The sequence below is a fragment of the Plecotus auritus genome, assembly GCF_963455305.1.
Source record: "Plecotus auritus genome assembly, chromosome: 5".
NCBI lineage: Eukaryota > Metazoa > Chordata > Mammalia > Chiroptera > Vespertilionidae > Plecotus > Plecotus auritus.
In genome coordinates this window covers 122,769,401-122,792,276 of record NC_137776.1, presented here as the reverse complement: position 1 = coordinate 122,792,276, position 22,876 = coordinate 122,769,401, and the positions used below count along the sequence as shown (strand labels likewise).

The 22,876-nt window shown below is 40.4% G+C and overlaps 1 protein-coding gene across 20 annotated transcripts in view; it reads right to left on the bottom strand.

The window, feature by feature from the left end:
* Window positions 1-9,789: 9,789 nt before the first annotated feature.
* SLC24A2 (solute carrier family 24 member 2) overlaps window positions 9,790-22,876 on the bottom strand; it is a 235,309-nt gene continuing 222,222 nt past the window's right edge. For 16 of the 20 annotated variants that reach the window (XM_080670175.1, XM_080670161.1, XM_080670157.1 and 13 more), the window contains 3 exons: window positions 22,680-22,769; window positions 15,635-15,801; window positions 9,790-11,691 (listed from right to left, as the gene is read on the bottom strand). In XM_080670175.1, the coding sequence (XP_080526301.1) occupies window positions 11,442-11,691; window positions 15,635-15,801; window positions 22,680-22,769 (507 nt within the window). In that variant the 3' untranslated portion in view covers window positions 9,790-11,441. Of the gene's footprint in view, window positions 11,692-11,856; window positions 12,027-15,634; window positions 15,802-22,679; window positions 22,770-22,876 lie in introns of those variants that run through there. The other 4 variants (XM_080670164.1, XM_080670169.1, XM_080670165.1 and 1 more) reach the window with 2 other exon arrangements.

The following is a 22,876-nucleotide window of genomic DNA, read 5'->3' as shown; positions in this document are numbered from 1 at the left end:
ATCATAATTAAGATGCCAAGGGCAAAAGACAAAGATAGAATCTTGAAAGCAGCAAGAGAAAAATAGTTAGTTACCTACAAGGGAGCACCCATACAACTGTCAGCTGATTTCTCAACAGGAACTATGCAGGCCAGACGGGTGTGGCAAGAAATATTCAAAGTGATGAACAGCAAGAACCTACAACCAAGATTACTCTACCCAGCAAAGCTATCATTCAGAGTTGAAGGTCAGATAAAGAGCTTCACACACAAGAAAAAGCTAAAGGAGTTCATCACCACCAAACCAGGATTATATGAAATGCTGAAGGGTATTCTTTAAGAAGAGGAAGAAGAAGAAAAAGGTAAAAATAAAAATTATGAACAACAAAGTGACAACAAATACATATCTATCACAAGTGAATCTAAAAATCAAGTGAATAAAAAATCTGAAGAACAGAATGGACTGATGAATATAATAGAATCAGGGGCATGGAAAGGGAGTGGACTGATGATTCTCAGGGGGAAAGGGGCGTGAGGGGTGTGGGAAGAGATTGGACAAAAATCTTATACCTATGGATGAGGACAGTGGTGAGGGGTAAGGGCATGGGGTTGCGGGGGTGGGAATCAGGTGGAGGGGAGCTATGGGGGAAAAAAGAGGAACATTTGTAATAATCTGAACAATAAAGATTTATTTAAAAAATTTTCATATGAACACAAAAACAAAACTTAAGTGATGAACTGAGTTCCTGTTTTAAAATTCACACAAAAATTAATGTTTCCATGAAAATTTCAATAAAATAAAGAGGGAAAAATAATGTTCTCTATAGCTAATTAATGATTTTGATCAACCTAATGAATATGGCCTGAAATAAGCATTAATATCATTCTGAGGAAAATGTCGACATTCTCAATCATTGAAAATACCATTAGGGGCAAACTCCACAGTTTTTGTATCATTGGGTTGAATGCAGGGTCAAAATGTCTTGTACCTTTCCCCTAAATATAAAGTAGTTAATAAATCTATTTCTCTGAGAAGTGAGATTCATTTTGGAAGGGAGATGAGAGGAGTGTGGATTTCAAGCTTTTAAAAAACTTGACTATGTGTCCTCAAATTTGGTTAACAGAAAAGCTCAGTTTTAATTTAAAATTCTGACACTTACTGCATGATCTTAGGCATGTCACTTAACTACTTCTGGTCTCATATTCCTATCTGTAAAATGGAAACTAAGAATGGTACCCAACCCCGTGAGTTTTTGTGAAGATTAAATGAAATGATGCATGCAAAACACTTAGCATTAATAGAATGTTTGGAACTGTGGTCAGAATAGACAAGAAAACTATAAACAGGATGAAGAATACAATCAAGCACTGAAGAGATTAGTTGCATACTCCGGTGGTATCCAACAACCAGCTATAACCCAGGAAGGGCTACAGAATTCACTTACTCAAACAAGGAGACAACACTTTGAAAGAGATGTCAATAAAAAAAAAACTGTCATGATGCCCATTGGATTGCAAAAGACTCCAGCTGAAAGGCTTGGGCAGGAGATAGATCTGACGTAAAGCCTGAGGGCTACATGACTTCTTTGGCTCCAGTAGACTCATTTTGGTAGTGTGCAGGGACCACGCGCCATGTTCTGCTGTTGATCCTTTAAATGATAATGATATTGCGACTTGGACTCAATCATCTTATCCTGTCAGAGATGGTAAATCTGCTCATTAGTTGAGTGACCTTTCAAAGCTGAGAAAGACATAGAAAGATAGAGATAATGAAGTAAATCAAATTATAGTATGAATACTTTGATGTGGTTCAGGTATGTTTTATAATCATTGGGATGTGTTGTATTTGCAGTTTAAGGTGTTTGAAATAAATCTGGCTTATTGGATAATCTAATTACAATTAGAAATTTATATTAGACTCATAATATTAGTTTTAAAGGCATAGTGACTTTTATTAAGTTTGTAAATGATACTTAAATATCATTTAAGGTAACCTGGTTTACTATATTTTATTTGTTTACCAGATTAATAGGAGTTGGTTAAGTGCATAGGAAGATTTTGTTTTTTGGTTTGTCTGCCAGGCTTTTGGAGTGGTTGAGAGAATTAGGTATGTTAAATGTGTAAAATGTAAGAAGTGCCTGGGAAAATTTAATTCATAAATTGGGTTAATTATTTAGAATTCAATATTTTAAACTTATCAGTGAGTTGAATATAATCAAAGAAGTGACTGTGAATTCTTGTTTTTGCATAAAAGTATTAGATTTATAGTAAGACTTCTAAAATAAACTTAAAGACTTAGGGAACACTAGGCTTTTGAACTTACAATTTCAATATATTTAATGAATTAAAATCCAATTGTTAGAGAAGTCCTTTTAGTGCAGAAGGTTCCCTTAGACATTTAAAAGCTCAAATGACACGAGTAAGCATGCAGGGAATAAATGGTGGTTATAACTAATGGTGACCCCTGTTTGCCCTTTTGTTCCTTTAAATTCTCACAGTGAAGCGTCCATAACTGTGTGTAAATATCTTGAGTTCATGGGAGTCCTGATTAGCTGAAGGCAAGGATTATTAAAAAAACAACAACAACAAAAAACAAAACAACAACAACAACAACACTTTTTGGAGTCAATTTTATTACTGTTATATTTCACACGGAGGAGACTTAGTTACATAGAGTGATATTCTATGTTGATTACCAGTAGTAGAAGCACAAGAGTGTGGAAAGTGTAACATGAACACAGTGAAGAAACACCCTTTATCAGAGTGAAGACCATGTGACAGAAACACATTATCCTGAACAGCCTATGTACAAATAAATACAGTGCTCAGTCTATGTACAGACATATTCACAAGAATTAACAGACGCAGAATCTCCATACAACTCGTCGTCCCGTGAAAACGGTTCATAATAAACAAAACACATAATAACAAAAATAATTTGGAAGTACATCAAGTGGATTCCTGTAGGGATAAAGTTAGGTGTTCAAATGCTTCTTGAAAATGAAGGCAAGCAAGGGAAGCATCAGATGACATCTATCCCTAAAAAGATCCTTTACAAAAATGGCATTCTGAGATTTTTAATGTCACCTGTCCAAAAAACAGTTTACGTGATCTAGGGCAAATATCTATGTTGGGGTCAATGTTGACATGTCTGTTTTAAAAATATGCAAAGAACAAATGTAAAATTTATCTTTCCTTAGGGCTAGCAGCAACTTCATGATGGCAGGAAGGTAGCTTTTGCTCTTATTATTGATGGCTCTTTGAGAATGCAGATTGCATGGAGTTGGAAGCTGTTGCTTCTAGAGTTTTTTAAAAAATATTTTTATTGATTTCTGATTGGAAGGGAGAGGGAGAGAGAGAAACATCAATGATGAGAGACAATCGTTGATCGGCTACCTCCTGCACACCCACACTGGGAAACCGTGACCTCCTGATTCATAGGTCAACACTCAACCATTGAGCCACACTCAACACTCAACCACGGAGCCACACTAAAACTCGAGCTAGAAACATCCAGGCTAGCTGCAGGGCACATATGGACTTGTATGCAGGGTTCAGCAGGGCAGTATGCTGACAAAGGCTCCCTCTTCTAGATGGGAGAGTTTCTTTGGAGAAACCCTTCAGACCACAACACAGTCCTAACAGGAACATCACTGGCACTGGGTCCAGACACTCTTTCTTCAGGGAAAATGGCCATTTATGCAGAAAATCAAAGGGGTCGTCCAATTTAATATACATACTTATTCTATATCAGTAATTTAGTTACCCAGTTGTGGTGAATATTTCTAGGCTATTAATTGGCTTTTAGTCATTCTTTTTACTTTCAAATTACATAAACAGTCATGGTAAAGTGAAACACCAGAGTTTTTAGTTGTGGGGACACCTGTGTGTACATGTAAGTCTATCACACTAGGCCAGAAATTGTGTATTTTAGAAGAAAGGGGAGAAAAACCTAATGCATCCTGAAGTGTGCAGTTCTATTTGCTCTCCCATGGAAGGTTTTAAAATTAAGACATTATTGATAAGTTGTGTATCTCTCTTTGCCATTTTTATAAGGGAACTTCTTAGACCCATCCTATATTTATATAAACACGGGAACAAACTTTAAATTTCCCAGGAATATACTTGCTAATTATCCATTTCACTCTCCAGGTGGGTGAACCTTGCCTTACATAACAAATGGATTCCTGAAAAGTAGTACATCTATAATTTTAAAAAAGGAAGATTTTCAATACAGTATCAGAACTTGCCACTTAAAGGACCCGTGTAACAAGCTATTTTGAAAATGAAGAATGCTTTTGTGAAATGAATACTTTCTTTGATCTTCAGAGTTTTGTTAAAGTACACATCTAAAACTTATGTAGATTAGAGTTGTCTAGGACAATAATGTTATGCAATAAAAAATAGGACTCCAATTTACAACAAACTATACAAAACAGGAATCACTCATGGACTGCTTATTAACTGACTATATTCAGAAGCCCTGAATATATGCATTATTGGTATTTTATGGCTTTAATTAAGACAATTGTCTCTTGTGAAGTACTATAAAGTGCAATATTAAAAAATTAAAAACCCAAAAGGCATCCAATGTCCTTCAGTTTTATCTTGATGAGAAGAATTGAAGATCTGTTTAATTAAATGGCAAGGAATTATCTACCCTTAATTCATGCATGTAATTTCATCCTTAAAATAATTTTATTCAGGGATTCAGACATCATTCATTCTTTTTGTGTGTATGACATGATTTAAAAAATATTCTCTTTTGGTTAGCTGAGTTTGAACCCTGTCAGTCCCAAGGCCTTAGTTACCTACAGGTCTATTATGAAGGACTGGGCTACCCGGTATGTGAGCATGCAGGAGCATGTGCCCATCCTGTTGGTAACTGGCGCCCATTTTCCTGGGCCAGGACACCAATCAACAACCTTACAATTCCCACCCAACCTACCACACAAGGAAGTACATGCGCTGCAATACTGAGTGGTAAGAGGAGGTCCAACCATTGCCCCTGTTTCCTATTTAAACTGAAAATATAAATTGCTTTTGGGTAAGCCAATGCAGCTCCAGAGTTTCTGAATGATCTCCAGTGGTGCCTCCCCCATTCTGAGTTCCCTGTGAGTGTGGGATTATAACCTTAAAACGAAGCTCAGGAACTTGACCTTCCCAGGGCCTCGAGATAATGCTGCACCCATTGTTCACACTTTTCACAGGAGGATAAATGCCTGTGGGTGTGCTCAGGACATTTCTGTGACTCTGCTGTCTTGTGATTGTGAATTCTGTTCACAGCTTGGTAGCAATTAGGAGGGATTCTCTCCCCCTGCCCCCCCCTGCCCCAAGTAGTAGTCAGTTATGCAAAGCCTAAGTTGCTGGGGGCAGGAGTCTAGTATTTTTGAATGTTCACATTCAGGAGATGGAGAAATGCTCATTAAACTGGCCAAGTGCGAGTAAACTGGGGGTGTTGGTGGTGAGAACTTTGAAGGGGACTAAACACTGGGTCCAACCTGGACTTGAAAACTGGACATGGGGTTAGAATAAACAGATGGAGGTTCCATAAGGCCAAGTGGAGAGTGGCTCATAGTAGGTAAGTCACCTACTCAAATGCATTGGGCAAACTGAGAAATAAAGATACAGGAGTCATAAGGGAACCAAGATTAATGGGAGTGAGTAATGAAGTATGATTTCCTGAAAGGTAAGGGCCACAGATGGGTGCATAAGGAGGGAGCAGAAGGTTAGGTTCGAGGCTGTAATTCAGGTGTGGTCAGACATCATATTGCGTCATGATTAGTCATAAGGTTCCATAATTTAAGAGCAACATCAAGGATTTAGAAATTAGGCTTAGTAGAGAGGAATTATAAAAATTATGAAGAAGGTTAGGAAAAATGATGCAAAAATACTAATCTAAAGATAGTTTTGATGAAAATAAAGGATTACATAGTGGTGACACCTAACTGAGTCAAGGGTAAGTAGAAAGAGTGCCCACCTGCCGTTCTTTTCTGCCAAAAAAAAAAAAAAAAATCATAGGTGAAGTCATTGATTTGAAGGGCAAGGCTTCACCTGGAAGGAAACTTTTCTGATGTCGATGGCTGTTAATGTTAGTAGTTGATGGAACTGGGTTACACCAGGCACGTCTGTGCTGGGACCCCCCTCCCACAAGAGGGGGTCCTTTAGATTAAGGTAATAAGTTGGACAAACTCTCTTAACAAAAGCCTTTAGCAAACTCCATGCAAATCCCATGACCCTTTTCCAAACTTTGGTATTTATCTGTTTTCCAGTCTGTCCATCAATCATTGGTGGAAGCGTTTTGGTTTAGATCATCTGATGTTGCACAGTCTCTCACACATTTGAACACAGTTGTCTATCCAGTCATTAACTACAGGGTCATTTTTGTCTCTAAAAAACCCGACTAACTGGTGGATTGGTTTGTCCTGCGTAGCGCTTTCTCTCTCTTTTGAAAAACAATTGTTGCTAGTCAGAGTAAAGACGACTGTGAAATTCAGGTGGTTCTGAGCATGACTGATGCCCTGTGCGTGGAAGGGGTGTGAAATGACAGTGCACACATTGTGTGTGTGTGGGGAGGGTCTCGGTGGAAAGCTCGTGTTACTTCCATAGCAAACATGAGTGTGCCTGTGACTCCCACAGATGCCTACATTCTCCATCCGCCACAGCCCAGTGAAGTGAAACAAACATTGTGATGATGTAATGATAAGAAATGGGTTTAGTTGTTTGTGAGTGCCCTTTATTGCTTTTCTTGTATACATTTCAGAGAATATGAAGAAGTGAGATTAAAAGAAAAATACAAAGATTTAGAGGCAAGAAGCTAAAGTTAAAGAGACAGCGAACCAGGGGCATATTACCTACCTTCCCCAAGGCCTCCTTGAGAAGGGAAACATTTTAAATCTGGGACTCTTGTAAGTGGTTTAAAAAAGCCTGAATGTTGTAATTATTTTAAACTATTTGGGGGTATGTATCAGTGTGACACCTACTTTCTTGGGAATCCAGTAAAAATAAGTTGATTTCTCCTTTCTTTATTCTTCCCTTCTTCCCCCATTAACTCCCTCTTAATGATAAGCCCTAATTGAAGACAGTATTGCTGGGGAAACTATAAGAGTTGAGGGTGTGTCTTTAAAAATATTAATCCAGTGGTTATGTGAGATCTGGCTTAGCAAGGATGAGCATTAGCTCCTATAATGAGTTTTCAGGAGATAGCTGACTTCTCTAGAAATCATCCTGAGGATATTTTCTTTTTATTTCTTTTGGAACAGGACTGCCGCTTATAATATAACCACGTAATTAATGGAGTAGCAATCTGTCTAGGTGCAAGGAAGTATAGCATCCTCATAATCTCGTGTGTGTGTGTGTGTGTGTGTGTGTGTGTGTTGGTAGATGTAAAGAATAAACTTACTGGAGTTTTTTGAAATGCTTGTATGCAGATAGGTCATAGGACCCATGTCAGATATTCCAAGCCAATCATTTCAGTGAAGCACTTAATAGAAGTTACATCTCCTCCATCTTTCTGCCTGGCCAGCAGCTCTGTCTGCTGTCATTTCCTTGGTCAGCTTTCTGTCAGAGCTCACCTCCTATCTCCCTTTACAGCAGAGTTGGTTGAAAAGCTGTGAGCAATGCGGGGAGTTTGCCAATTCTCTCCCTGCCCAGGAATGGATGTACAAATGTCTCAATACTACAAATGTCTCATCAGCAAGGCAGCTGTGTTTTGCTGAAAAGGCTCTAAACCACCTGATTCGCATCTTCCTTAGAAAGTAAATAATAATGGCCCTTGTCAGGTGACACTTGTTAAAAGCCTTACAAAGCATTTTCCCCGAATATGAAACAGTCCCTGCCTCCTTTTAAAACTGTCTGAAAAGGCTTTAGGATATTCTTCCACATCCGCCAAATTGATAAGCGACCCTCCCTCTCTTCCCTGCACAGGGCCTGTGCTTTCCGGATCTGTCATTGCTCGGCTCAGCCCACGGTCTGAGCGGAACACCATCTAAGCCCCAGCTTTAGTTCTTCAGGAGCTCGTCAGGTTCAGAGGGCAGCTGGACTCAGCGTGGCAATTCCCAGGTGCAATTTAGAAGGTTCTGTTTGGGCATTCTCAGTTTGAGCCAAGTTGCTCTCCCGTCCTAAGGCTGCCTAGGGCGGCGGGGAGGTGACAGCAAGACCTGTGCCCTTCACCGTGGGTAAATGGAACCATTTGGTACAGCTCCTTTATTTTAGATTGAGCAGTAAGAAGTTGGCTCTTGAATTTTTGGTATTATTTTATACCCTGCTCCAGGGAAGCAAAGAGAGTATCTGCAGTCCAAATTATTTCCCCCCTTGTACTTTTCTGTTGTGTATTTTTGTCTCCCCATCAGCACTAGGGACATGGCTGTAAGGCTGTGAATCTATACTCTCGGGGTGGGAAAATACATGGGTTGGGTACATATGTATATGTCGAGATGTGCATGTGCACAGAACAAACCCTGCGAGGTCAGGAGGAAATGTTCCCTTGAGTTGTTGGTGAGCAGGACTCTCTTTCCTTCACTTTGGCCAACTTGTGCTCCCTGCTTTTGAATCCTGAATGTCATTGGGTCAGAGGGTGAGGATGTAAGTGGTAGTATTGTGTATACACATATAGATCTGCTATAAAGATATGTATTTATATATGTATATACACAGGCATGCGGAAGAGGCAGTAGAGATGACCTATTTAGGAAAGAAACTTGCTTATGGGAATGACCTTTATGCTTTTAAAGATCTGCTGTATCCCATACACTTCTCTCTGGATTCACCGTAGCCCAACACTTAACCTCACAGGCACATAGCGAGGGGCCCGGAGGGGCAGGGAGATGGAGCTTGTCTACCACACTGCACTGTGCGTCACGGAGGTGGGGACTGGGCCTTGAGAGAGGGTCTTCCCAAGTACAGATCTTCGTGAATGACCACAAGGGTCCCTATGAAAAGGAGCTCCCAGGCAAGTGGAATGCTCCTTGGCTGCTTGGATGAGTCTTCGCTGTGACCTGGGAGCTAATGGGAAGAAGCGAGAGGCGGGGTGAGGGGTTGGGGGAGCATTAGGAAGTGCTGGCGGAAGAACAGGGCTGCACCGGACCTTCCTCATCCTTTCCGGTTTACAGTCTATCTGTGGTGGAATCAGAGTCACCTATTCAAACCTTTCAAATAACAAACCAGTCGATAATACACATCCATGCAATAACCAACTCTGCGCCCCTTCAAGCCACGCACAGGGAAGACAAGCAGAGTGTTTAACTAAAAGTTCACTTATTCTCGTTCACTCTAAGGAACCAGCACAAATTCTTGCCTCAAAACAAAATGTTGCCCTTGCGGAATGAGATGCGGGTTTATCTCACACAACTGAAAGCTAGACTGCAGCGCTGGGGAGACCTGAGAGCCAGCCTCCTGGGCGGCGCCGGCGTGTTTCCCAGGGGGCCTCTGTTAGAAGCGCTTTTTGCATGTGGGTGAGGAGCAATGATGGGCACTGGCTGTTACTGCCAGGCTCTGTGCAGCGAGCTGAGGTTTTGTGGAAGGAATACCGAGCTTGATCTGGAACTGCCAGGTCCCCTTCCTCTTTTTCTCAGCGGTGAGTTCTGTCTGCATCCTGTCTCCCTGTGTTAGGAGGTCTGTGCTCACAACTAAATCACAGCAGTGTCAGTGACACAACAGACTGGAGACGAGAACATGAGTGGTAGAGCCTCCATATGAGATGTGTGCCAGCTTAGGTGCAGGATGAGTATGGAATGATGAGCCATCCTCAATGGACCTTTTCAACTGATTTTAGGAAAAGGGTAACTCAGGGAAATGAAAGACTGCGTATTTTCCATCAATTTAGTAGGCCATTATTTTTCCTGCTGGTTTTATTTTCTATTCACATAGATCTGAGAAATCATACACGGTGTCAAACAGAACCTGGGGGCACTGCATGAATGGAATGAAACTATCCCATGAATGCTGAGCAAAATCAGGAAATCAACACCTTGGCGGGCTGGCTGGAGGCCAGTGTGAAGAAGCTGTCGAGTATAGCCTTCTGTGTACTCTGTAAGCTAGAGAGAGTCGCAGGTGGGGTCCTGATGGCAGGAGAAACATGGATGGTGCATGAACTTTAAATCCTGGTCTTGGCACCACTCCACAGAGGACTCAGAAACATTCCTTGTGTGCAAATGCCTTCCCAAACATCTCTACGCTGCCTCGACCCAAGCAGTATTGGTCAGAGTCAACTGAGCTCTATTTAAGGAGTAATGATTTCTTCAGACACTGAAGCCCTTTATGATCACACTGGAAGATGCTTTAAAGAACTATGCTTCCCATTCCCATTAGGTGGCAAGTCTCACTAAGCGCCTCTACTGGATGGAATTTCTTATTATACTAGCATATCCAGGCTCCTAGGGCAGCATTTGGATTATATGAGAGCCCTTAGCATCAAAATGTGTCTAAAGGACAACTGCATCTATACTTGCCTCCCTTCTTTTGATGGCAATGGGACATGCATGGGAACAGCAGAGGTTCATTTTATATGGTCTCGCTGTCCTAGAAGAGTGCTAATTTGGTTTGCAATCATAGTTTCTACTCGCATGCTGGGGCAGTATATATATATTTAAAACAAACCAAAAACAACAACCCTGGTTACCGTCCCTCTGCCCCCAAACCAGTGTCGACCAAGTCCGGGTTTGACCTCCTTCTATCCCAGGTAACCCTGTGGGGTGGGCAGAGAGTCTTCCCTGTTTGGCTTGTGGAAATGTTTGGAGGGCTCAACCCAGGACCACTACAGACCCTCTCCACCTAGCCCTCTCTCCCGAAACCTATGCCCCTGAAGCATCCACCTTACCCAGCAGGATCTCAGGAAGTTCAAGGTAGGCAGAAGGTCACAGCCATGATTCCATTGGTGTACCTCTTGCCCTTAAGAGGTAAAGCTCACACAGAAGGTCGATGCCCCTCTTCAAATAGATATTATAAATATATTAAAGCTATCCCTGAAAAGATGCATGTGTATTTATATATACATATATGTATATAATTTTATATATATGGTGTTTCTTTGTGTTTGTGTACAGGTGTGTATGACTCTATAGGTGTGGAAGGAGAGGTATAGTACAGGAACAGGCGGTGTGTTCATGTGCATCTATGTATACTCTGAATATCTTATAGGTATATACGCAGCTCTGTCATTGTTTGCATCATTACAGAGAATGTACCTCCGACCAGCGAGGAGTACCTGTCAGTGGTGAGTGCAGAGAAGCCTCGGATGGACAGTTCTCTCTGCCTCTTGCATGAAGCCATTTCAGCAGGCAAGGGTGGCAGCAGTCTGTGAAGCGGGCGGGTCCTTGTGGGTCCACCCCTCCTCACATCCACAAAGGAGGGCCACGCCACATGCCTGGGCTGGGTGCCCGCTGCCTCTTCTCCAGACATCAGGGAGTCTATAACCCAGAGCGGGGGGGCCCACCTGGGCTGTTGGTTCAAGATATGGCTTTCCCTCTAGATGGAGATCGGGCACATGAGAATCCGGTCTTCGAGGAGGACGCTGAGCACGAGGAACACGAAGTAGAGGCCGAACATGATGAAGCCCAGCACTTTGTTCATCCGCCACTTGCAGAGGGCGATGGAGAGGATGACGAAGAGCAGCATGATGAAGAGCAGGACGATGGCACAGAAGAGGCCATTGCTGCTCACGGCCACAGGCTGGAACCTGTGAATCATGGTGTACAGGAGCCAGGGCAGCGGGAGCCTGCGGGCGGGCGAGAGGACAGGGTTGGCAGGGAGCAGGCAGACAGGGTGAAGGAGGCAGGTGAGGCAACCTTAGCTTCTTGGAATCTATAGTGGGAAAGGGGTGTCTTGTTAGGTTCACTATGACTTGGGCATGGCTGGCCTGGAAGTCACAAAGGAAGTCAGGTGAGTTTTAAAAACCTTTATTTCCCCTCCAAATGAGGGAGCAGGGAGAGAATGTGTTCTCCAGTTGGATCCCATCAAAGACATGACTGTGGCAGGTGATTTCTGAATTGGTTTTGAAATAATCATCCCTAGTTGAGATGAAAATGTCCCTCTCAGACCTCCAGGGGTGACCTGGAGCATTTGGGTGAGAGGAGGAGAAGACAAATGGAGAAAAAATATGGAAATCGGCAGTGAAAATGGAAAAGTTATTCTTTTTAAATGGAGAGAGAAATGGCAACAGCTTAGTTAACAACCTAAAAAGCTAGTGAAAATACATGCTGATGGTGGGGTCAATGCCATGTAGCTGCCTGAAGTTTATGTTGGAAAAGACGGGACATCCTTTTCACTAAAAATGACCTTTCTGAGAGATCTGAGGAAGACAGTATCTTACATTTGTGATGTGATTTTAAAAAACTTTATTATGGATTTTTATACCTGTTCTCTCCCTTTGCATTTGACTTAAAATATGACAACATCTTGTTTCCTAACCAGAATGGCGACTCTGAAGACAGCAGAGGAGCTAGCTGCCAGGCGCACCATGAGAGTGGGCTAGGCCCACCCCCTGTGGAAGGTACATGGCTGAAAACGGGGGACTCTGGGGAAACTGAACTCTGCCACCAGGGGCTGAGTCCTCTGCACAGCCTAGGGCTAAGGGAGATTCCCTTTCGGCCTAGCCTCAGCTGGATGGAAGAGGAGGCACCCTTTCCAAACACAACGCTCTCCAAAGGAAAAACAGGGAGCTTGAGAGAAACAATGAGCAAAGGGACAGTGAGTTTACACCCCTGTCTCCTCTGCTGGAGAGAGTGCATGTGAAGGTAGAGCCCATACGTACATATCTTTGAACTCCCAGCGCCTGGCGCATGTGGGCCCCCATCCAGGAGCATGTGTTAACTTGGGCCAAGCTGAAGTGATTGATAACTGCCTCACGGCGATCATTTACAGGCACTTTGCTCACAAGAACCTGTCTAGGAGGCGCTTACTTCAGTGGAGATGTCAGGGCGGGAGGGTTCCACATGGCCACTGCAGGGAATGGGTGCAATTCCAGCTCTCGGCAGGAGAGGGCACCCCGGCACCCTGCGGTCAGCAATGGGAAGTCAGCAAAGGAGTGCTGGTGTTGATGATACAAAACCTCTCCTGGGACTTGCCCTGGACAATTCTGTTTACACACTTCCCATAGCTTGTTAAGCCACACACACACACACACACACACACACACACACACACACACTCAGAGTAGTTCTGGTAAAGAGGTGGTTAGTGGCACCACAAATAGGCAAAAACCCTTTTGAAAAATTACATTTTTCATACCTTTGGCATATCAGTTCTATTGTCAGGGATGGAGCATAGTGAATAATTCAAAATGCAGATATAACTTTATCCAGAAAAATGATAATTTGTGTTATTTTGAGTAGTGAAAAATTTGGTATATCTTAATCTCTAATAACAGGGAACTTGTTAAGTAGTGATGAATTACCAGTGATTTGTATTTATGCTTTATGTGTATTGTCTAAATCCTTTACCGTGAATATATAATAATCTTAAGTAAAAAGAAAATGAAGGAAAGACTATGAACTTTTACACTCAATATACTGCCAAAACTTTGTAAATTGGTATAAACGCTTGGAAAAGACTTTTGGAAAAATATACATCAATAGCCATTAAAATGCTCATAATATTTAACTCATCAATATTTCTTGAAAGAATTTATCCTATTTAAAATGATTAAAAGAGGATTTTTTTTCTGCATAAAACTGTTCATAGAAACACTCAGAATAACAGGAAATTAGAAAATATAGAAAGGACTTACTAAAGGATAATGGTTAAACTGAAAAGCAACAGCATGGGATATTTTAAAGCCATAAAATGTTAATTATGAGAGCTATGAAGAAGCTTAGAAAAATGGTTGACTTACTAATTTGCTAATAGATGCCTACCCCATGCCAGGCATAAATGCCTTTAAAATGGAAAAAGAAAAGCCCTCTAAGAAGATAAAACTGAATATTCCCTAAGAAAACTGTGAAATATTTGGAAGAAAACACACAAAAGCTAATGTTGTTCTTGGGTAGTAGGATTAAAGGTGATTTTTCTTTCAACTCTTTCATTTGTTACTTAATATGCAATTTAAGAACTATGAACAAAAAACATTTTGCAATTTCCTAGAATATTTATTTTTAAAAAACATGACAAATATGACTTAGAACACTTGTAATTTTTCCCAGTTTTTAGGATTTTCTTTTTTATACTTTTGAACATTTTGTTTTCCTTTTTACAAGAAAACTACTCTAGTGTAGGCAGTGGAACTGAGAAATATTATTTATATTAGGGATACCCTTCCTTTGAAACATACACCTTTCAAGGTGTCTGTCCGTCCGTCCATCCATCCATCCATCCATCCTGCAAACATTTGTTCAGCCACTACTAAGCATTAGGCAATGTATTAGGCTTTGGTGAGTTCTTGCTCTCGGGGAGTTCAGTTTAACAGGCAGACTGATGTACCTGACCATGACAAGAGTACAGGCCCAAGAGAATCAGAGAAGCCCTCATTTTAGTTGACATTGGAAGGATAAGTTGGAGTTTTCCAGGCAGGGAGGGCTGTTGAGTGACAGGGGCCAGTCAAGAAAGGAAGTATGGCAGGAGAGGGCACCTTTGGAACTTAAAGGTGGTTTAGAGAGTAGAGCTCAAAGCAGGCTTTTATGCACAGATAGTGCTACATGTGAAAGCACAGACTCTTCAAATCTCAGCTACCTCTTTTACTATGAACTCTGCACCTTTCACAGTTTCCTTAACCTGAAAAACAAGGATGATAAAATACCTTATGAATCTTTGTGTGGTTTAAATGGGTAAAAATGGACGTACAATGCACATTGTAGACACTGAATGAAAAATTACTATCATATATATTAGGTAATGGAGAGGTATAAGAGAGAACAATATCTAAAATGTTCAATGAGAGAGCAGATCCATTTTAGTGAGTTTCCAAATTCAAGTGTCCAGAGCCCAGTTCTTCTGGGAATACAGGATAACACCCCATGTTTTACTTTCTCAGGGGGCTGCCATTGAAGGTTATTTATCAGACTAACTTTACTTTTGACTGTTACATGAAATGACAGAAGTAACAGCACCCCTCCCCAGTGTGAGCCACTTCAGAGGTTATGCACATTGAGAACTCCAGTCTGCTTAACTGTAAGAACAGATCTCATCTTCCGACTTTCAAAACACCTGGCACATCTTCACCAGCACAGATAAACAAATGATAACGCGAACCTGCTAGCCCTTTCCAAGGAAGGAGATGAGATATTTTTGCCGGGTCTACTGGTATGTTTGTTCCAATCTGCTTTACAATCCAAATCTCACCTGAGATTGGTAGGGACTTTATTTAGAATTAGAATATGAAAAAAACATATAGTGAAACTACTAGATCATCTCAGACATGCCTGACTATTGAATAATCATAACATGTAGCCAATGCAATCACAGAAGTGAAATTATCTTAAAATACTTTCTACAACATTTACTCCATACGCAGGTATGTGTTTTTGCCCGTCTAGGGATAACTTATTCCTCATTAAGTTTTCTGAAAATGAAAAATGGAATTGGTGACACCGAATGGTACTCTCAGTCTTAACTTCCTATTGACATTGGTTAGTATTGGGCTCAGAGATCCTGGTCTGGTCATGTCTTCACAGCTTCGAAGACAGCAATGAAGCTGATGTGCATCTTTTAGAACTGTCTCTACTTACCCTACGGTGATGTCAAAAATGTTGCTTCCGACAGAGCTGGATACAGCCATGTCCCCAAGCCCCTTCCGGGCCACTATGACACTGGTGATAAGGTCAGGGATGGAGGTCCCAGCAGCCAAGATGGTCAGACCCATAATCTCCTCACTAATGCCAATTGTCTCTCCAACCTAAAAGTGATGACAGGGACAAACGTGAGAGTTTGTAGTCACAAAACCATTCAAACCTCAAACATTTCAATGCAACACCTATTTATTTATTTATTTATTTATTTATTTATTTATTTATTTATTTATTTATTCATTCATTCATTCTAAAGTTTTACCCCAATTGATCTAAAGTTTTATGTCTTCTTTTACCCCAATTGATCCCCCCTCCCGCCATTCCCATCCCGGGCAAGCCCCCACCGCCCCAGTGTCTGTGTCCATCAGTTATGCTAATATGCATGCATACAAGTCCTTTGGAATGCAACACCCTTTTAATGAGTTCCTTCTCTGGGTTATGCTGAGCACTGAAATGATAAAGAGGAATAAGCTACAATCATTGCCATAGAGTTTATACGTTAATGATACTCAGACCCAAGAGATTGGGAATGTTCACATAAGGTTTAGACAGATAATCTCAAAAAAGGCTACACAGGGCAGCCTCTGTATGGTGTTTACTAAGACTGGGCAGAGGAAGCAGAAAATTAGTTAAAAAAAAAAACTGGTCAGTGCCTGGCAATGGCACCAAATTCTGTGGCAGATGTCCTTGGATTTACCATTGAAGGTTAAAGAGTTACACCCAGCACCCCGTTTCCTGAACATATCCTAGTGTCCATAACCTCTGAAACACTTAAAACTACCATTTCCACAGGAAACTTGATTTGGGCTGATTTTGCTTTGATAATACAGAACTGTAAATCAGCAAGGCAGCAATGAAGAAACCATCGTTTAGGGAATTAGAGGACCTGGTCCAGGGCTGGCTGTGGCATTCATTAAGCACTTGACCTATTGCTAAATGAATGCATTGTGCCATGTGTTTGATCCTCCCTTTCTTATCTATAAAGTGGTGCTGGTCATACCTACCTTCAAGGTGGTTGTGAGGACTAAGAGGAAAAGTAAATGGCACACATTATTGAAATGCCAGGGGAACAATTATATTTTCTTCTGGTCTTGACTTTTACAGACTGATGAGTTTGATCATGCATCGCCAAGCATGTCAAACTCACGGCTCACAATGAATATTTTTTGCAGCCTAGCCAATATAACGGTATGTAAGAAACGTTTTAATAAAAATTCTGTAACTTAATTTTTACAATATCCTGTTATACATAATTATTAATAACGAACTACAACATTTGCTAATGACTGATTACTATAATTGTGTTGCATTCATTTCCCTTAGCGCCTTATGTGCAGGCGCATCATTTCTCTCCACTAATACTAGCAGCGAATATTTTAGCAGCCGATTGCCACGTCATTACTCTTGTGCTGACTTGTTTGGTGGGCGCAACAGGAAATATTTCGCTTTTGGAGAACAAGAAAAATAGGTTTATTTGTGTTACGCTTATTAATTTGTGCAGTTATTCAGTGTCTGGTAGTTAATGTTCAAAAAAATTAATTTTTATTAAAATGTTCTATTATTTTATGTTAACTTACTCATTTATTTCAGCCCTTTGTATTCAGCATGTCTCTATAGAAATAAACCTACGTTTCTATGAAAATTGAAGCTTTTGTTTTTTTGCGGCCCACATAAACTTAAACCTTGTTTATTTGGCCCGTGTTAGCCTTTGAATTGTATGTGCTTGGTCTAGCCTCATATGGAAGCTCCTCCATTCTCTTGAGCAACTTGTTTGTCTTTTGGGAACTTTAAAAAACTTTATATATTTTCTGAAGTTGGTAAACTGAAAACCTTTAAGATAATGCTTTCAACTTGGTTTCCAACAGCCTACCTGATGATGTCCGTAAGTTTTGAAAAAAACTTAAAGGGCCAAAGTAGGATGTAAGTTTAAAGGTTTTCAGGGAATAGAATAAACACATTTCTAAATCCCTCATTGATTTATAAGTGATAGGTTAGTTCTCACTAGCTTAAAAGCATAGTTGGGAGTTATTTTTATTTTGCTGGTCATGCCTGCCCAGAGACTGGTGAGTTGCACTGGTCTGCCCAGTCCTCTTGGTGCACGGATTCCCGGCTCCCATTAGACAGGAAGCTCCATGCATGCAGGGTCGTGGCCTGATGAATTTGTGTGGCTCTACAAACAGTTTCACTGAAGGAGAATTTCTACTTACTAGTAAGCTCATTTTGAGTGATTTTCACTGAAGGGACTTCTGGCTACCCAGAAGCAAGGCGCTGGGTGCATGGATGGGACAGCATCCAGATCACTTTGGGGAGCATCAGAGAAAGTTGGAGCTAAAAAGGACACCAGGAGCCTCTTGGAGGGGGTGTGTGTGGTTTTCTTTGATTTTTAATAAAAGCAAATGATAGAAGCACTCAGAATCCAAAGCCCGTGCTGTTCCTAATATTCTGTGATGCAGTTCCCTGCCTTGGTTTAAGAAGGATTTGCAAGAATGTCATAATGGCTAATGGAGACACAGGGTCCTTGTTGACTTTTAGAATTAACTTTTCATACGAGATGCAGTATAGATTTTAACCACAGGTTTTCATCACCCATGAAAGCTACTAAGAAAAAGATACACGACGCAAAAACTATATAAAAAGAACAAATACAAAGGGAAATATGCATAAAGCATTTTATGTGAAGGGCACTCCTTTTGGCCAAATAGTAGTAAAATAAGTGTATCAAATAGGATACATATTTAATTAATTATTTAATTAATTAATTAAATTTATTATTGGTAAAACTGTGGATACCAATACAGTTGAGCACTAAGTAGTGTTCTTGCTCTTTTTATAGCTTTTAGAGTTCAAAAGTACAAACAGTAGAATTAGAGCTACACTTCTCAGAACAGAGTCTGCTATTGTGATCAGCTGTGTGGATGTTTTGAAAGAGAAACACATTTCTATGGGAGGAAAGAAAAAGAAACTTCTCATTTATTATTGGAAAGCAAGGCTTCTCTTTATATTTCTGGGCCTTTCTGTAATTATTATTGTTCCAGGCATTTTGTTTGTGTTTTTCTACAAGAGAATGAAAAGGAAAGAAGATTGTGGAGTAAAGATGAGCATTGAAAAGAAAATGGTGAAAGCCTGTACAATAATGTTTTCTGGGATGGCAAAGAGAAGTAGCTATAAAACAACATATTCCAGCAATTGAAAACCCCCACTTTTTCATTATTAGTGCATGAAAGAATAAAAATGAGTATTAGGAAAAGCCATCATTTTAGCCTGGAAATCTGAAGGCTGAGAAGCAGCCCACCTCTGCAATAATTTTTTGCCAGGTATTGGTAGCAAGTGTCTCTCAATGAATATGGAAAATAATGACTTTGGGGCAAAAAGAACTTCTTCAGGGGACCAGTGATTCTGAGAAGAATAATCTGAAGTCAAATGTCATTAAAATAACTATGATAGTAATAATATAAAATATCTTGTAGGAATAACTTTGGGTTTATCAGCCAATATTTTCAGTAAATGTTGTTAGTGATTCCCTAAATTACTTTTTTAAAAAAATCCTCACCTGAGGATATTTTTTCCATTGATTTTTAGAGAAAATGGAAGGGAGGGAGAGAGAAAGGGGGAGAGGGAGAGAGAGAGGAAGGCAGGGAAGGAGGGAGTGAAGGGAGTGGGGGGGGGGGAGAGAGAGAGAGAGAGAGAGAGAGAGAGAGAGAGAGAGAGAGAGAGAGAGGAACACAGATGTGAGAGATCAATTGACTCCTGCATGTGCCCCAATCAGGGCCAGGGATCAAACCTGCAACACAGGTACATGCCCTTGATGAGGACTGGAACCCGAGACCCTTCTGTGTGTGGGCCATTGCTCTAACCACTGCTCAGGGCATAATTCCTTTTCATTCCCAAGAAGAAACTCTATACCTATTATCAGTCTCTCCCCATTTCCCCTTCTCCTTCCCCAAACCAAGGCATCCATTAACCTACTTTCTGTCTCTATAGATTTGACTATTTTTTTACATTTCATATAAATGGAGTCACATAACACATGATCTTTGGTGACTGGCTTTTCTTTACTTAGCATAACATTTAGAGGTTCATTCACATTGTAACATGTATCAATACTTCATTCCTTTTTACTGTGGAATACTATTCCATCATATAGAAGACCACATTTTACTTATCTATTCATCAGTTGATGGACATTTGGGTTGTTTATAGTTTTGACTACTATGAATAATACTGCTATGGATATGTGTGTACAAATTTTTGTGTAGATGTTCTCTTTTTCTCTTGGGTATACATCAAGAGTGGAATCACTGGATCATATGGTAACTCTATACTTAAAATTTTGTGGAGCTGCCAAACTGCTTTTTAAGGTGACTGCACTATTTTACATTCTTACCAGCAATATAAAAGGGTTCCAATTTCTACACAGTCTAGTGACTGTGAAGTGGTATCTCATTGTGGTTTCAATTTGCAGTTCTCTGATGAATAATGATGTTGAGCATCTTTTCTTGTGCTTATTAACCATTTGCATATCTTCTTTGGTGACATAGCTATTCAAATCTTTCATCCATCTTTAAAATTAGGGTGCCGTACGCTTGCCTTCTTATTATTGAGCTTTAGGGGATTTTTATATATCCTGGATACAGTGCTTTATCAGGTATATAGGTTTGAAAATAGGTTCTAATCTAAATTCATTTATTTTGCCATATGGAAATCCAGTTATTCCAGCACCATTTGTTGAGGTATCTTTCCATTTATGTTCTTGGAATGTCTTTCCTTATTTCAAATTGCTATATTTTACTTATGTTTAAAAGTATAATAATGTGAAGGCTAATATAATAATGAAACAAAGGATCCAAGTGGGCAGTTTGTAATTTAGGTAATTTATAAGTGAGATTAAAAGCATATGTTCTGGAGTTTCAGAGTCCTGGGTTAGAATCTCAGGTCTGCTATTTACTACCTATCTGATTCTGGGCAATTTTCTTATGAGCTCTAAGCTTAACACTTTTATCTGTAAACTGTGAATAATAATAGTTCCTCCCTCGTAGGATTTGTACTTATGGACAAATTTGTACTTATGGACAGGTCTGTCAAGGATTATTGTTAAGATTATAAGGACAAAGGGATGTGAGTTGCCTGGCACACAGTACACAATCAATAATGGTTACCACTATTTTCTCTTCTTTCACATCTCATTCTTTCATTCATGTGTTACAACAAACACTTCCTGAGAGTTTATTCTTGTGATAGGCATTATGACTGGTCTCTTTCTAAGAGCCTATGGAACTGCCTTATGACCCAGCGATTCCACTTCTGGGTCTATATCCAAAGGAACCCGAAATACTAATTCGAAAGAATATATGTAACCCTATGTTCACTGCAGCATTATTTACAATAGCCAAGATATGGAAGCAATCCAAGAGCTCATTAATAGAAGAGTGGATAAAAAGTTGTAGTACATATATACAACGGAACATTACTTGGACATAAAAAAATAAAAAAGAAATCTTACCATTTGTGACAACATGGATGGACCTAGAGGGTATTATGCTAAGTGAAATAAGTCAGAAAAAGACAAATATCATATGATTTCACTTATATATTGAATCTAAAGAACAATATAAATGAGCAAAAAAACCAGAAACAGACTCATAGATACAAAGAACAGACTGATAGTTGCAAGAGGCAAGAGGGTTTTGGAGGCCTGGTGAAAAAGGTGAAGGGATTAAGAAGTACAAATTGGTAGTTACAAAATAGTCCTGGGATGTAAAGTACAGCATGGGAATATAGTAAATAATATTGTAATAATTGTATACAGTGCCAGGTGAGTACTAGAAATATGATGGGGAACACTTTGTGAAGTATATGCTTGTCTAACCATTATACTGTACACCTGAAACTAATACAAAATAATATTGAATGTCAACTGTAATTGAAAAAAAGCAAGGCTGGCCCTAGCCAGTTTAGCTCAGTGGATAGAGCGTTGGCCCACGGACTGAAGGGTCCTGGGTTTGATTCTGGTCCAGGGCATGGCCCTGGCCCTTGTCAGGGCATGAGTGAGAGGCAACCAATCAATGTGTCTCTCTCACATCGATGGTTCTCTCTCTGTCTCTCCCCCTTCCTTCTACTCTCTCTAAATATCAATGGATGAGGATTAACAAAAAAAGAAAAAGAAAAAAAAGAAGGCTGGTTAACTCCCGAAGAAAAAGTAAGTGCTACTGAGTCAGGCAAAACCTCAACATCCCAATGGAGTACTGCACGGCCATAAGAAAGAGTGAAAAAGCATCATTTACAACAACATGGATGGACCTTGAGAACATTATGGGAAGTGAAATAAGTCAAACAGAGAAAGCTAAGAATGATATGATTTAACTCATATGTGGGATATAAAACTGAAACTTATGTACACAAACAGCAGTGTGGTGGTTGCCAGAGGGAGGGGGTGGGAGGAAGAAAGGGGTCCTAATAAAAGGTGACAGGAGAAGATTTGACTTTGGGTGGTGGGCACATGGTCCTATATACAGATTTTGTAAATTAGTAATCCACACATGTAACCTATATGTTCATGTAGACTAATATCACTCCAATAAAATTAAAATAATAATAATAATAAAAAAATCAATGGGTGAGGATTAATAAAAAAAGAAAAAAAAAAAAAGAAGGCCGGTTAATTCCCAAAGAGGAAGTAAGTGCTACCGAGTCAGGCAGAATCTCAGCATCCCTCCCAGGCCTGAGCTGGCTTGGTTTCAGGCTGCAGAGGGCAAGAAGCAGCTAGGTTTGCCTTCCTTCCTCTACAGGCCTGAGCGGGGCTTTCTGACTTCACGCTCCAGGGAAAGGCCAGGAGATACGGGAAAGTGAAGTGGGGTAAATTCCTTTAGTCCTGGAATATTTAACTTGTCTCGTCAGACGCAATACTGTTGTGACAGTCTCAGAAAGCAAACACACTCATTAACAACTTAGCAACACCAGGCAGATGGTGTCACGGTCAAGGTCTTACCTGGTGTGCCCACCAGACCATTAAGTAAGAGAATATTGCGATCCAGGTGATGGCGCCGAAGAACGTGATGGGGAAAAACTTCCTTGCTGACTGAAAGAGAACCAGGGAGAGGCAAGAGTGTCAGTTCTATCAGCTGAGTGGATCTGACAGTCTGAAGCTAAGTCTGATGCAGCTGGCCGTCTTGGTAGGATTGGCAA